General features: G+C 63.6%; 1 protein-coding gene across 7 annotated transcripts in view; it reads right to left on the reverse strand.

Moving 5' to 3' along the window:
* Positions 1-56: 56 nt before the first annotated feature.
* Positions 57-13,975, reverse strand: part of MROH1 (maestro heat like repeat family member 1) — a 66,800-nt gene continuing 52,881 nt past the window's right edge. For 2 of the 7 annotated variants that reach the window (XM_029202126.1, XM_029202127.1), the window contains 12 exons: positions 9,820-9,974; positions 6,637-6,802; positions 5,881-6,077; positions 2,966-3,103; positions 2,484-2,598; positions 1,981-2,204; positions 1,681-1,888; positions 1,334-1,489; positions 1,117-1,251; positions 920-1,022; positions 780-845; positions 57-334 (listed from right to left, as the gene is read on the reverse strand). In XM_029202126.1, the coding sequence (XP_029057959.1) occupies positions 249-334; positions 780-845; positions 920-1,022; positions 1,117-1,251; positions 1,334-1,489; positions 1,681-1,888; positions 1,981-2,204; positions 2,484-2,598; positions 2,966-3,103; positions 5,881-6,077; positions 6,637-6,802; positions 9,820-9,974 (1,749 nt within the window). In that variant the 3' untranslated portion in view covers positions 57-248. Of the gene's footprint in view, positions 335-779; positions 846-919; positions 1,023-1,116; positions 1,252-1,333; positions 1,490-1,680; positions 1,889-1,980; positions 2,205-2,253; positions 2,599-2,965; positions 3,104-5,880; positions 6,078-6,636; positions 6,803-9,819; positions 9,975-13,975 lie in introns of those variants that run through there. The other 5 variants (XM_029202130.1, XR_003790722.1, XR_003790723.1 and 2 more) reach the window with 5 other exon arrangements.

Here is a 13,975-nt window from a genome sequence, read left to right on the forward strand (position 1 = left end):
GAGGGGGCCTGCTGACCTGCCCGGAAGAAGAGGCCACGTCACCGCGGCACCTGCTGAGCAGCAAATGGCTTTATTGGGGGGGGGGGGGACGACAGCGACTTGCCCACCCTTGTGGCCCCGGCCCTCCCTTGCTGTGTGGGCCTGGGGGCTCCCCTCGGGCAGGGGGCTCCTTAGGGCCCCATCTCGGAGGTTCGGTTCGGGCCGGCAAGGCCGGTATTGCGTGTAGGGGCAGCGCTGCCACGGGAGCCTCAGGCGAACTTCACCAGGCGGCCCAGAGTCTCCGCAGCTTTCACGCGCACCGCGGGGGCCGGGTCCTTGAGCAGGAGCTGGAGCGCTGGGGGACAGGGAGCCGCTGCTGGGGGCTCCTCTGCGGCCCCCTGAGAACTGAACGTCCGAGCCTGCGGTCCCGCCCACACCCCGCTAGCAGCTGCGGCTAAGGCTGAGCCCCCCTTTCTTGGCGCGCTGAGCCTGGGGGCCAGGACCCCGAGGCTCACACCCCACCCTGTGCGTGGGGGCCGCCCGCCCACCGCCCTCCTAAGACAGGCCTCTGCCGGGAGGGCTCAGGAGCCAACGGAAAGATAGTTTTTCCTTTTTTAGTGTTTTTTAAGCTCTTTTGGAACAGTTAAGAAGTTTCCGTGAATTACTAGAGACGATGAGGTCACCAGTGACAGGGAAAAAATCCTTGAAATCCAGGAAAATCACTTAGTCCCCCCTGGTGCCCACAGGGTCAGCGTGGCCCAGCGCGCCGTGTGGGGGCGGGGCCCAGGGCTGGGGCTCACCCGCCAGGAGCTGTTCCAGGTCCACCTGCGGCCGGCGCTCAGCCTCCACGTGCAGCGCCAGGAACCCTGCGGGGCGGGGGTGGGGCCGGGGTCAGGGCCTGCGCCGTGGGGAGCGGGAGGGGGGCCCAGGGCAGCCTCACCTGTGAGCATGGGGGCCGCGGCACGGATGTCCTCCCAGCTGCTCTTGAAGTAGAACAGGCTGGTGCTCAGCAGGCGGCCCAGCAGGTCGGGGAAGTGGTGCATCTGCAGGAGGCCCTCAGTCAGGCCCCGCCCCCACCCCGCCGCCCCGCCCCCACCCCACCCCGCCGCCCCGCCCCCACCCCACCCCGCCCCTCACCAGGTGCTTGCAGGTGGTGTTGAGGAACTCTCCGAAGTGCAGGCCCCGGCCCTCCTGCAGGTGCTTCTGGAAGATGGCTGCCAGCTCCTCACACTCCAGGTTGGGGCCGCACATGCGCAAAGCGAACCTGCAGGCCTGCAGGGCACAGGCCGAGCCCTGAGTCCCTGAGCCCCTGAGTGAGTCCGGCCCGGCCTGCCCATACCCTCTGGCTACTCACAGCAGCCACTGGGGGCTGGGGGTCCTGCAGGTGCAGCAGCAGGGGCGCGAGCCCGCCAACAAGCTGCTCCAGGAAGACGTCCTCGCACTCCCCCTGGCAGGCTTTGTTGAGGTGCCCGAAGAGGCGGATGGACGCAGAACGGAACTCCACCTTTTCCTGGGGCGGGGTGGCGGGCGGCAGGTGTCACCCTATGGGGCCCTCCCCAGAGCTGCCCATCCGTCGACCCCGGGGCCCGGCCCTGAGCGTGCGGTGGTGGTGGTGACACGGCTCGCGGGGCCCGGAGAGGAAGGGGCAGGAGCCAGGCTGGCATGGCCAGGGGCGGGGCGGGCGGGGCTGGCGGGGCCTACACTGTCGAAGAAGGGCCGGATGCGGATGGCAACGTGCAGCAGCACCGAGCGCAGGTCCCAGGCCTCCACCAGGTCCAGCAGCCTCGCGAGGCCCACCATGGCCTCCAGGGCCACCAGGCTGTGCGGGTCATCACCGTCGTCCAGCCCACCAATCATGGCCGTCAGGAGTTGGGGGCCGTGGGCCCGTACCTGGGGATGCCACACACACCTGTGTGCCCAGGTCATGCTGTGGAATGGCCCAGCCCCCCACCCTCCCGGTGCCATCTCCACGCCCATGCCCACCGCCTGCACCGCGCCCACCTGGGTCTCCTCACTTGCTGCAGCTCTGCCGTCTCTCTCCCGGGGACAGGGCCCCAGAGGGCTGGCCAGCCCCTCACCTTATCCGGGGAGCCCGAGGCAACGTTGGCCAGGCCCCGGAGCACCAGTCTCCGCACACGGGCACACGTGTCCTTCTGCCGCGCCAGCAGGTTGTCCAGCAGGGACTCCAGGAGCATCAGGTCGTTCGCCGTGTTGCTGCTAAGCAGCTGGGGGCACAGGCGCTCTGACCGCCCCGCCCCCTCCCCACCGCTGCACTGGGCAGCCCTCCCAGTCGCGGGTCACTTTGAGGAGGGGACGTGGCGAAGGCCAGCTGAGGCCTGTATGCCAAGCCTGGGCTCCTGGCCTCCCCGGAACTCCTGACCCAGCCCCACCCTGGCCCCTGCTGCCATGGCCTGGGGCAGGTTTTCCAGGGGGTGGCCTGAGCCTGCCTGTCGGGGAGGGGTCCCTGCTGTCCCTATTCGTGATCCAGAGCACGTGGCTCCTACCTCGGCCAGGAAGGCTGTGGAGCTGACCCTCTGCATCTCGTACACGCTGCTCTGTGTGGCGAAGAGCGCCTTCATCATCAGGGGCAGCCGGGGGCCCGCGAACTTGGCCATGGCGCTGGGAAGGAGGCTACACTGGGCAGGGCTGGGGCCTCAGGCCTCCCCCGAGCACGTCCCGCTCCCACGTGGGCCTGGGGGCACTTCTGCCTCCCAGCCTGCACTGTCTGCGCCCTCCAGCCCGTGAGCCCCCCACCCGGCTGCCGGGCCCTGCACGTCCTCCCCCTCCAGACGCGCCCCTCCCAGCCCACCGCGCCTAGAGACCACAGCTGCCTTCACGGCCATCCTGCTGCCCCCACGCACCAGCTCCTCATGCTGGGCCCCCTCCCAGGCGCCACTGGGGGCCCCCGGATGGTACCTGAACAGTACCTGGCTTGTTAGAGCCCAGCCAGCACCAGAACTGGGGTGCGCGGGCCGGGCTTGCTCACCTGGCCAGCCGGGTGACCCCTTCCTCGTGCCCGGCCGAGGTCCTGAGCAGCTGCCAGCCCCCCTCCAGTTCCATGCGCTGCACCACGTCATCGTTGCCGCCTCGGAGAAGCACGGCCTGCAGCGCATCCACTGCGGAGCTGCGGAGACATGGGTGCGGCTGGCAGGGCTCCCAGCTCAGGCCACACACCTGTGCTGCTGGCAGACATGCCCCGGGGCTACCCAGCCTGCTCCCTACCAGCAGGATCCTGTGGGGCGCAGGCTCTGGGCTCTCCCCTCCCCCTCATCTGGGCACCACTGTGGACCCTCTGGTCTCAGGCAGACTGCTCCTGTCTCCCCACCCCCCATGAGGGGCAGCTGGGGGCTCTGCAGGTAGTGTCCCCTAGGCCCCCTGGAGCAGGCAAGGCCCTCAGGTTAATTTTAGGGTGACAATCAGCTGTTTTCACCTGCCTTAAAGACCTTCATTTAATTTAAAAAAAAAAAAAAAGTGAAAAAGAAAATGGAGAAAACCCTTCATAAAGATGAACTCAAAAGGCAGCTCAGAGCCTGACTCCTGCCTGGGCCAGGCAGCCCCGTCTGCCACGCCCAGCTGGCCCTCTCTCTCGTGGGAGGGGCCCAAGGAGGCAGAAACCAGCCGGGATTGCGCGTCCGCCCCCCTCATTTGATGAACCCTCCCCCAGCTCAGGCAGAGGGTGCAGGGCTGCCAGTGAGCAGGCAGCAGGGGCAGGACCCCACAGACAGGACTGGGGACAGCAGGGCTGGCCCAACACGGACCTGGCAGAAACACCACGACCTGCGGCCCGGAGAGACAGCACGTCAGGGTCCCCAGGGCCGCACAGGGAGGGCCTCAGGGCCGCGGCCCCCAGCCCCATGCTGACCCCCTCTCTCCTGACATCGACCACCTCACGTGTCAGGGCCTGTGTGGGCCCTCAGACGTGAGTGCGCGTCAACGTAGACGCCGTCCCCGGGGCTTCTGGCCCAAGGGCACGTGCCCGCCTCCAGGGCAGTGCGCTGGACCGTCCTCGGGGCGGTCAGGCGTCAGCTGCACGGGGTCTTCCTGTGACCTCGACGGCTCAGCCGCTGGGGTGCAGGGGCAGCCAGGGGCCTAGGCGCTTGGAGCGTGAGGGCCAGGTCTCGCCAGCTGCGCAGTACAGGCCTCATGTCCGGGGAGGGGCGGGGGTGGCTGTGGGGGAGTCTGACGCGCTTTTGGAGGCCCCGTGGCTGGGCCTGGTCCAGGGGTCCCGGCAGCCCGGGGAGCAGATGCTGGTAGACTCCTCCGAGCCCGCCATACGCACACAACCCGCTGCCCCCACCTGGGCCCAGCTCCAGCCTCATGGTCGTCCCGGGGTGCAATGAGGGCTGTGGGGGTGCCCTTGGTGGGGGCGGGGAGGGATCTGGTGTCCACCGACAGCTGGACAGGCTCCCCGGCTGTGCGTCCACAGACTATACCCAGCTGGGTCCCCACCCCAGGGAAGATACTGGAAGGTGGCTCCCACTGTCCCAGGAGCTCTGCAATCCCAGCAGAGGCCCAGACACGGGGGCGGGGGGGGGGGGGGCCCTGGATGTGGGGCGCCCACACCAACTGCAGGCACAGAAAACCATTCCAGCCACGCGGTCACCGGGCAGATGCCCACGGTGCCTGCCAAGGAGTCCCGCACGGTGTGGGCAGGGCCGGGCCACAGCTAGGGCCCAGCAGGTCTGCCCCTGGCTCCACACCCTGCTCCAGGCCTCAAGGCCCAGAAGAGGTACCCCCTGGCTACAGCGAACGGGCAGTGGTGAGGGGCAGGTCTGGCCGAGGAGCAGGTCGACAATTCAGATGAGGTGCCTCCCCTGCCTGTTCGACAATTCAGATGAGATGCCTCCCCTGCCTGTTCACCCTACTGCCCAGACTTCCTGGGGGTGTGGCGTTTGCAAGGGTCTGACTTGCTGACTAATGGCCTCCGTCAGAGCCAAGGCCTGTGCCTGGCACTGCACGCATCCTGGCTCGGGTGGCCCCCCCAGAACCCCTCTTTGGGCCATGGGGCTGTAGGCCCCACAGCTCAGACCACGGTGCTGGAGCCCGTGTGCTAGGCCCGGGGTTGCTTGGGCCGTGTCCGCTGGGCCATTCACATTTCCACCCGGTCTGCACAGTCAGGCCAGGCCTCCTGACACACAGCCTTCGCTGGAGTGGACGTGTTAGTTCTGCGGTGGGGCAGCCCTGCAGTGGGGCGGGGAGAGCTGACTCTGTCCCTCGTGTGTCCCCAGCCAGACACTGGGGAAGGGTGGGGAGGCAGCCAGGCTGACAGTTACTCAGGCTCCGGTGGCCCCGGGGCGTCAGCTTTCTCTGCTCATCCTGTGGCCCCAGACAGCTGTTTGGAGCCCCGAAGAGCCACCAGGGGGACCAGGAATGTCCCCAGGAGCTGAAACAGCTCCACCCCGCCGTCCCCAGGCTCCTGCCCCAGGACCCAGGGCCCCAAACCCCAACGAGAGGCAAGGGGAAGGTGCCTGCACAGGCCAGTGGCACCAGGGGCCTGGCTCTGAGCCAACCCGGCATCACCCGTGTGGCAGCTGGGCCCTCCCCAACAGGGCTGGGGGCCGGGGCCAACCCAGGTGAGAGGCCGCTCAGGGGAGGCAGGGAGGCTGCTGCAGAGTTTCTGTCCGAAGGTGGGGGCCCCAGTCAAGTGTAGGAAGAGCCAGAAGTTGGAGCTGAAGACTGAGGTCGCAAACACAGAGCGGGCTCGCGCACACCCTGCCATGCCCAAGCGTCCCTCACACTCTGCCCTCCCAAAGAAGGCGCAGTTCACGACCCATCTGATGTCCCCAGGAAGCCCCGCCCCGACTGTCCCCATCCCTTCTGCAGCCCAGGGAAGCTGCACCCCCAGCAGGGACAGCAGCCCACAGACGAGGGTGCCAGGGGCACAAGGTGGGGCCCGCTTACCTGCAGGGTTCGAGGCTCCGTGAGGCCAGGCCTGAGCTGGCGCTCTTCCTCTCCTTGGCCTGCAGGTTCCTGGGCAGCTGGACACCCACGGTGCAGCTGACCCGCAGCAGCAGCGCCGCGAACAGCTGGGGGTAGAGCTCCAGCACCGCCGGCCCAGATGCCGGGGCAGACGCAACCTCGTACAGCGCACAGGTGGCCTGGGGACGGTGCCACCTCAGCCTCAGTCCTCCCCGCCCCACGCCAGGTCTAATGAGGCCGGCCACGGCGAAGGCTGGACCCTGCACCCCAGGACCCAAGCTAGCCTGAAGCCCCACTTCCTTAGCAGGTACCCTGTGTCCCCAGAAGTCTTGGGCCCTGGGAGCAGCAGGAGGCGGGCCCTCGGGGGCAGGAGGCGGGCCCGGGGCAGTGTGGCCGCGGGGGGACGGGCTCCCAGCATTTGCTCTCGGTGCCTTAGCAGGAGGGGGAGGAAACTCTCATGTGGAAACGCTGCCAAGCTGGGTTTATTCTTTTTCTGCAGGGTGAAACAGAGGGCGCTCCCTCGGGGACCGACACCTGCGGGGCCTTTACGAGCCTGGGCTCCAAGCTCGCCTGCTCCGGTGCCCCAGTCAGCTGCCAGGTGCCTGCGGGGTGCCACCCAGGCCCCCCCCCCAGGGGTCCTCCCGCAGCGGCCACGCGGCCCCTTACCAGCCTCCTGGACCAGCAGCGGGGAGGGGGGATGGGGGAGGGGCCAGGCGTGCCGCCCCAGAGCTCACTCACCGCAAGGGGCAGCAGGGTGGCCACGCGGTCGGGTGCGCTGCTCAGCAGGAAGGCCCGGCTCTCCTTGAACGGCACGTCCCCGCTCATCTTCTCCAGGAGCAGCCCCAGGACCTGTGTGGCGAGGCCGGGCTCCACGGCCAGCGCCCTCCACAGGGTGCAGGTGTGGCTGGAGTGGGGCAGGAGGACGGTCACGCCGAGGCCACTGCCGGCCCCTGTCGTGCCCAGCAGCCTCAGCTCCAGCCAGGCCACGAGCGGCACCCTGACCTCAGACCCGAACTCACCCCTTCCTCTGACCCAGTGGCCTGCAGTCAGGCGGCCCAGGGGTGAGCAGAGCTGGCAAGAAAGGGCAGATCATCTCCCTGGTACAGGGGCAGGGAGAGGAGGCGTCCCCGGAGCTGCCAGAGCAGACACTGGACTTCCTTGGAGGGGGGCAGCGCCACCCCAGGCCTCGGGGGCGCCTACAAGTCACTTTTCCCGCACTGAGCAGCACGTGGCCAAGGCAGGCAGGCATGTGAGTGAGGTCAGGCGGAGGCTGCAGGAGGCCCGAGCAGCCTGCAGACCCCGGGTGCTCAGACACACGGGAGGCGGCTGTGCGTCACGTTTACGGAGAGAAGTGACATACTCCAGATATCTAACTGGACTCGGAAATTCTAAAAATAGAGCACATTTGGAAGCCAACCAACAGCCCTTTAGAAATGAGACACAGGGACTTCCCTGGCGGTCCAGTGGTCAAGACTCTGCACTCCCAATGCAGGGGGCCCGGGTTCGATCCCTGATCGGGGGACTAGATCCTACATGCTACGCGGTGTGGCCAAAAAGACAAAAAAAAAAAAAAATTGAGACACCTAATCCTGCACTCAGTGACATATTTGGCACCAGCCTGGATACAGCAGGAGAGAGAAACAGTGAACTGGAAGATAAATGGAGGGAGTTACCCAGAACCCAGCAGAGAACAATCACAGCGGAAATTCAGAAACAGACATGTAGGGGGTGGGGCGAAAAGGTCTGGCAGACATTCGAGAGAGTGTCTGAAGAGGAGGGCTGAAAACCAGTCAGAGCTGATGACAGACACCAACTCACAGGTTCAGGAAGCCCGGTAGCCACCTGGCAGGACAAGGAATGGACACCCATGCCCCCCACCCCCCAAAGGTGCAGAGCGCCATAGACAAGGGGCACCTGGTGTGTGTCCCTCACGACCTCGGCACTACCTGGACTCACAGGAGCCAGAAAAGGACATGTCCTCTTACTCAGACTCAAAGAAAGCACGCGCCCAGCTCGAGTCCCAAACTCTGGCAAATAACCTCCGAGAAGGACAGCTGAATAAATGCACGTTCAGACGCACGGAAGTGGGGCTTGTCGCCCCCAGGAGCTGCACGGGGCTCTGGGGGGTGCGCTCCAGCGGGAGGGCGCCAGGGCCCCTTGCCGCCCAGTCTCTGCACACCAGGCAGCTCTGCTGTGATGCGGCGACAGCAGCCATGGGCACGGACAAGGAAACGAAGGTGTGCTCGCTCCCAGAACGCCACCCCGGACACGGACGTTCCGGTTGCATGTGACTTTCCGGACATGAAATATAATTCTTTGGACTTTTCCCCAACCGTTTACAAGTGTAAAGCCCATCGTTGGCTCAGAGGCAGCGGGTGGTGGGCAGATTGGGCCCTGGCCGCACTGTGCTCACCCTGCCCTGACGACCCCGCTCCTATGAACACGCAAAGCACTGGCACAGCAGGAGAGGAGGGACAGCAGCACCCTGCACCCCGAGGACAGCAAAAGAAGCAGGAGAAAGTCCAGAGGGCTCCACTGACGCCACGTTCAAGGTCAGGCAAAACACACCTCTGGCAACAGCAGTCAGACAGCGGCGACCTTTCAGGGAGTTTCGACCGAGCAGGCACGGAGCCTAGTAGAGGCTGGATGCCTGCCCCGTCTCCCGCTGCGCGCGGCTGAGGCCCCCCCAAGGGCCTGTGGCAGTGTGCGTGCTCCTCTGCGTGAGCCGCACCCACGAAAGGCAGGGACGCAGAGCTGAGGGGCGGGTGTGTGGGCAGACACACTGCCTGCACAGAGCAGCCATGACGATGACGGGCAGGGCAGGGGGCCGCCCCTGCAGAGGCCTGCACTGCCCAGGGACGCTGTGCCCACGCGGTCGTTCTCAGGGCCACCGCTGGAGAACACAGAGTGTGCAACTTCCAGACTAATTGAGTGGAAGATGAAATTGTAAAAAGGACCCTGTCAATCTAAAAAGGACAATGAAGACGATAAAGAAAAAAGACCAAGAGAAGACACAAAATATTACAGTGGGTTTAACCCCAACTACCTCAGCAACCAAGAGCGTCTATTTACCCTGGAAAAGGAACACACCTAAACTGCGAGGGCAAAGAAAGGCTGACAGTGACGGGCCGGGAGAGGTGACAGCGGCAGACGCTGACAGGCGTGACCTGGGGAGAAGCCACACACGTTGGAACCGGGGGCCCAGAGCGGCGCCGGCATCTAAGTGAGAGCAGAGCAGGCAGCGCGAGCCCACGTCTTGACGGCAGGTGCAGGCGCGTCCGGCCACCCGGGCCGTGGCCACGGGGAAGGGCTGTGCTGCCTCCCCACACAGGGGCCTCCAGGAGGCCACGGGTGCCGGCCTCCACCCACGCCGTGGACAGCAAACCAAGGCAGGAGCAGCGGGCCCTGAGCTCTGGAAGCACTGGGACCACAGCAACGGCCACCCGGAGGTCTCGGAGCAGGAGGGGAGGGACCCCAGGGACTGTGGTCCACAGACGGGGCCGGGCACAGGCCCTGGCGCGGAGAAGTCCTGCCCTGAGAGCCCGAGGATGGCGACTTGAGGGTCACCGATGGGAGCTCGGGGACCGGGGTGCGAGTGGGGGGGCGGGTCAGAGCTCCCATACTTCGCCCCGCCCCTGGCAACCACGAATCCCCCCTTCCTGGCTCAAGGAGGGGGCCTGGCCCCAGGGGTCTGCTCACAGATGATGGTGGACGCCCTCCAGAGAACCAACTCTGAGGACTGGCCAGCACAGCCCATGAGAGTGAGCCTGTCTCTACCCAGTCCAGGGCCGGGGTCTCCAGGCTCCCATGCAGAGGGGCTGGGGCCCGTGAACACCACACCAGGGTGGGAGTGACCCCGGAATGTGGAGCCCAGGTGGCTGGAGCCCCGTCCGCCCCCGCAGGCTAGTGGGCACCACGTACCTGTCAAAGGGGAGGGGGCTGCCCAGAAGGCTGGACACCACGGCGGCGTGGTGCCGGGCCGCCAGGACGTACACGCTGTGCTGTGCGGCCTGCAGGACGTGCTCCCCATGGGTCTCCTGCAGCTTGGAGCGCAGCACACTCACGATCTCGGGCACCTACGGGCGAGGAAGCCGCGGTTAGGCCTACGGCGGGGACACGCCCACACCAGGGGCCAGTACCCCGTGGCCAGGGTGCAGGGGCCCCGGGGAGGCTGGCTGGCCAAGGGGAGGGGCGGGAAGTCCTGTGAGATCAGAGCTCCCTGCTGCCGGCGCCTGATGGAGAGCTGGAGCCCAGAGCCCTCGGGGCCAAGGGAGCCAATCCCACATTCCACACGGGAAGCGACGGGGACCCAAGAGGGGCCTGCCGGGAGGAGGCACTGAGACACACACAGGCATGTGCAGGGCAGAGCGGGATGGGAAGGCCCCGGGGTGAGTGCTGAGGCTGACGGGGTGACCCAGCCTGTCCCTGGAGGCAGGACACACACGGGCTGCGCTGCCCCACACCACCTCCCGTGCAGCCCTGTGCCCAGACTGAGGCCACAGCTGGGCCGGGAGAGGGCCGGCAGCCCCAGGCAGGCTTCATGGGCTGCAGCTGCTGCAGAGGCCACAGACGGGCACCCAGGGCACGGTCGCCAACGTGGGCCCCGTGCCACGGGGGTGCTGCCCACGACGGTCTGGGCTGCGCAGCTGGGAAGCACCCTGGTGCAAGGTGAAAGCTGATGACAGAGCACTGGACACGGCCCCAGGGACATGGTCCCCGGGACGGGCAGCTGGCAGTCCGTGGGCTCCGCCAACCCTGGGCTCCTGGGCAGGGCTGGCTGAGGAACCTGCCCGGGGACCTGGGCCGCAGGAGCAGCGGGAAGGGACCGGCGCGGGGGCACGGGGCGTGGTCCCCGGCAGGGGAGGCGGCGATGTGTGTCCAGTGCTGCCTGGGCTGGGCCTCAGGGAGGGGCACTGCCGCCGCCATTTCTCAAAGGGCTTGTAAGCGTAACGAGGCTGTTTTCTTTTTATGACCTCGAATCCAGAAGGTCGATAACCCCACTCACAGGCATCCGCACCTCCTTCTAAGGACCTGAACCTCTTTGCTTTGCCCCCGCCCGCCTGCCCAGACCCTCGGCCGGCCCAGCTGCGTCTCCCTGACAAGACAGGCCGCCGCACTAAGTAGCCTCCCCGTGTTCCTGCCTGGGGACCTGGGCGGGAAAGTGGTGCTTTAGTGGAGCAGCCTTCGCAGCCGCTGGGCCGGTGCCACCCGCTAGCTGTGGGCACAGCGACGTTCGCAGACAGATGTGCTGGGACCTTCCAGTCCATGGCTGCCACTGAAACAGGCCAGCCCGTCTCTGGGGCGAGGGGCACGGCTCCTCTCCAGTCTCCCGGGCTCTTTCTTGGCCACAAGGGGCACTGGTCACCTGAAGATGTGCAGGCCTGGCGGACTCAGGCAGTTGTGCGGTTCCTGCGCAGACGCAGGTGAGAGTGGCCTCCCTGCAGAAGCCTGTCCCTGTCGCCCCAGGTTCTCGAGTATTGGAATATAGTTGCCCGTAGATATGCTTCACGGTATGTCGAACCTCTTATGTATATGCTCCCCTTTCTCACTTTGCTTTCTTGGACGTTGGTTCTCCTTCTGTGGCTTGTCTTGGCAGAGAGTCATTCCTAATTGTTTCACTGGGCTTATCCATCTTCTTCTCTAATGTCGTCTTTGCTGTTGCATGTTCTTCTCAGCGGCTGTACCCGCTGGCGCCTGTGAGCAGATCTGCTTCCTGCGAACCGTGATGGCAGCGCCCGGGCGCTCAGGCGTGGCGGGCTCTGGGGCTGCATCGGCACCGGGTTCTCGGCTTCCCAGGACTGGTGAGCAGGGGCCGCACCCTAGGCCTGCAGGGCTGCTCCCGCGCCTCTTGGTGGCAAGCCCCGCGGGGGCCCTTTAACCTCCCCTCACACCTGGTCTAGGCCGTTTCCTCGCAACAGCCTCACGGAGCTCTAACTGTGCACCACAGACTTCGCGCATTTAAGTGTACAAGTCAGTGGTTGTCGTATACTCACAGGGTTGTGCAGCCGTCAATTTTAGAGTATTTCTATCACCCGAAAAGAAACCTCATTTCCACCAGCAGTCACTCCCCAGTTCCCCCGCCCCACCCCTGGCAACCACGAATCCACTTTCCGTGTCTGGATTTGCCTCTTCTGAACATTTCAGAGAAATGGAATCACACTCTATGGGGCCTTTTGTGACCAGTTTCTTTCACTTTGCGAAGTGTTTTCCAGGCTCCTCCGCGCTGCGGCAGGAATCAGCCCGTCCGTCACTCCTTCCTGCCGCTGAGCAGTGTTTAGCTGAACGGACAGATCCAGCTACTAACTGATGGGCGTCTGCGTTGTTGCCATGGTTGGGCTGCCAGGCGCGTGTCGGTACAGGTTCCCATGGGCATGGGCCCACCTCTCTCGGGTACACGCCTAGCAGTGGAACTGCTGGGTTGGGCGGCGCTTCTGTGTTTAACGCCTGCCGGGCTTCTCTGCAGCAGCGGCTTCACTTCCCATGCCCGCTGTTTATTAAGAGGAGTCTGTTCTTTCCCGGCATGTCCGTCCCGCCCTCCACCTGACCAGCCTGGCTTGCTGGAGGAGGGGCTCAGCCCGGTCACGGGTCACCTGCTAGGACCACTTTTTCTGATTTAGTGTCAGAGAAACTCAAAGTCCAACAGTGTCCAGGTGTCTCTAAGGGGTCCCCCTGCCAGGCTCTCAGGGCAGGAAAGAAAACGGTGGCCCCACGGCCCCCATGGGTACTGATACCAGTGACCATGCCACATGAGACAGAGGTGGCATGTCGCAGACAGGCTGAAGGTTTAAGTCAGGAACACAGCACCCGGGGTGGGTGTGCTGAGTGTGTCTGGGAGCCTGAGCCAGGAGGAGACAGCCCAGCAGCTCCCTCAGAGGCCAGGAGCAGGCTCGGTGTGTTGGGCCCAAGGAGAGGCACCTGGATTTATCAAGGACGGGTGGGACCCGAAACTATTAAGGAACTCCTAGAAGAAAACAGGGGGAAATCTTCAGGACATTAGGTTTGGCAATGATTTCTTGGATGTGACGCCCAAAGCACAGGCAACAAAAGCAAACACAGGCATGTGGAACTATATCAAACTTTAAAACTTTTATGCATCAAAGGACACAGTCATGAGTGTGAAAAGACAACCTATGGAATGGGAAAAATATCTGCAAATCATATATCCGATAATGGGTCAATATCCAGAATATGTAAAGAACTCCTACAATTCAACAACAACAGAAACTCAAATAATCTGATTTAAAAATGGGCAAAGGACGCAAACTTCTCCAAAGGAGACATACAAATGGCCAACAAGCATATCAAAAGACGCTCAACAACACTAATTACGTGGGACGTGCAAATCAAAACCAACATGACACACCACCTCACGCCCATCAGGGTGGCGGCTATCAAACCAACAGGTATTTAAAGGAAACTGTGATTAGAGAAACAGAATACAAGTTAACATAGAGACACTTGATATACAAAAATATTAAATGAAAGAATATTACCAATATTAATAATTACAGAGGTCTGTTCATTTCCTCTTTTAGCTAATTAAAATAATATGCCATATTGTACTTCTGAGGCTTAGGAGAAAATGTCCATTCCTGAAGAACTTTCGTTATGTAAAAAAATATATATATATATACATATAAAACATTAAAAAAAAGAAAACAGGTATTAACAAGTGCTGGTGAGGATGTGGAGAAACTGGAACCCCTGTGTGCTGCTGGTGGGGATGTAAACTGGTGCAGCCACTAAGGAAAACAGTACGGCAGTTCCTCAAAACATTCAAAATAGAACTACCCTATGATCCTGCAAATCCACTTCTGGGTATTTACCCAAAAGAAAACAGGATCTTGAAAGGATATGTATTACACCCACGTTCATAGCAGCATCATTCACAGTAGCCAAGAGGCGAAAGCGGCCCAAGTGTCCATCCACAGATGAACAAGCAGACAAAATGTGCCGTGTGTACACACACACCAGGACCACCGGTGGCCACTGCCTGCAGCCTGGTCTGTCCCCTCCCCCCACACAGAGCCACCAGGGCACCGCTCTACCACTCCAGCCTGACCCAGAAGCCCCACTG

The sequence above is a fragment of the Monodon monoceros genome, unplaced genomic scaffold, assembly GCF_005190385.1.
Source record: "Monodon monoceros isolate NGI ecotype Baffin Bay Population unplaced genomic scaffold, NGI_Narwhal_1 Super_Scaffold_5, whole genome shotgun sequence".
Taxonomy (NCBI): domain Eukaryota; kingdom Metazoa; phylum Chordata; class Mammalia; order Artiodactyla; family Monodontidae; genus Monodon; species Monodon monoceros.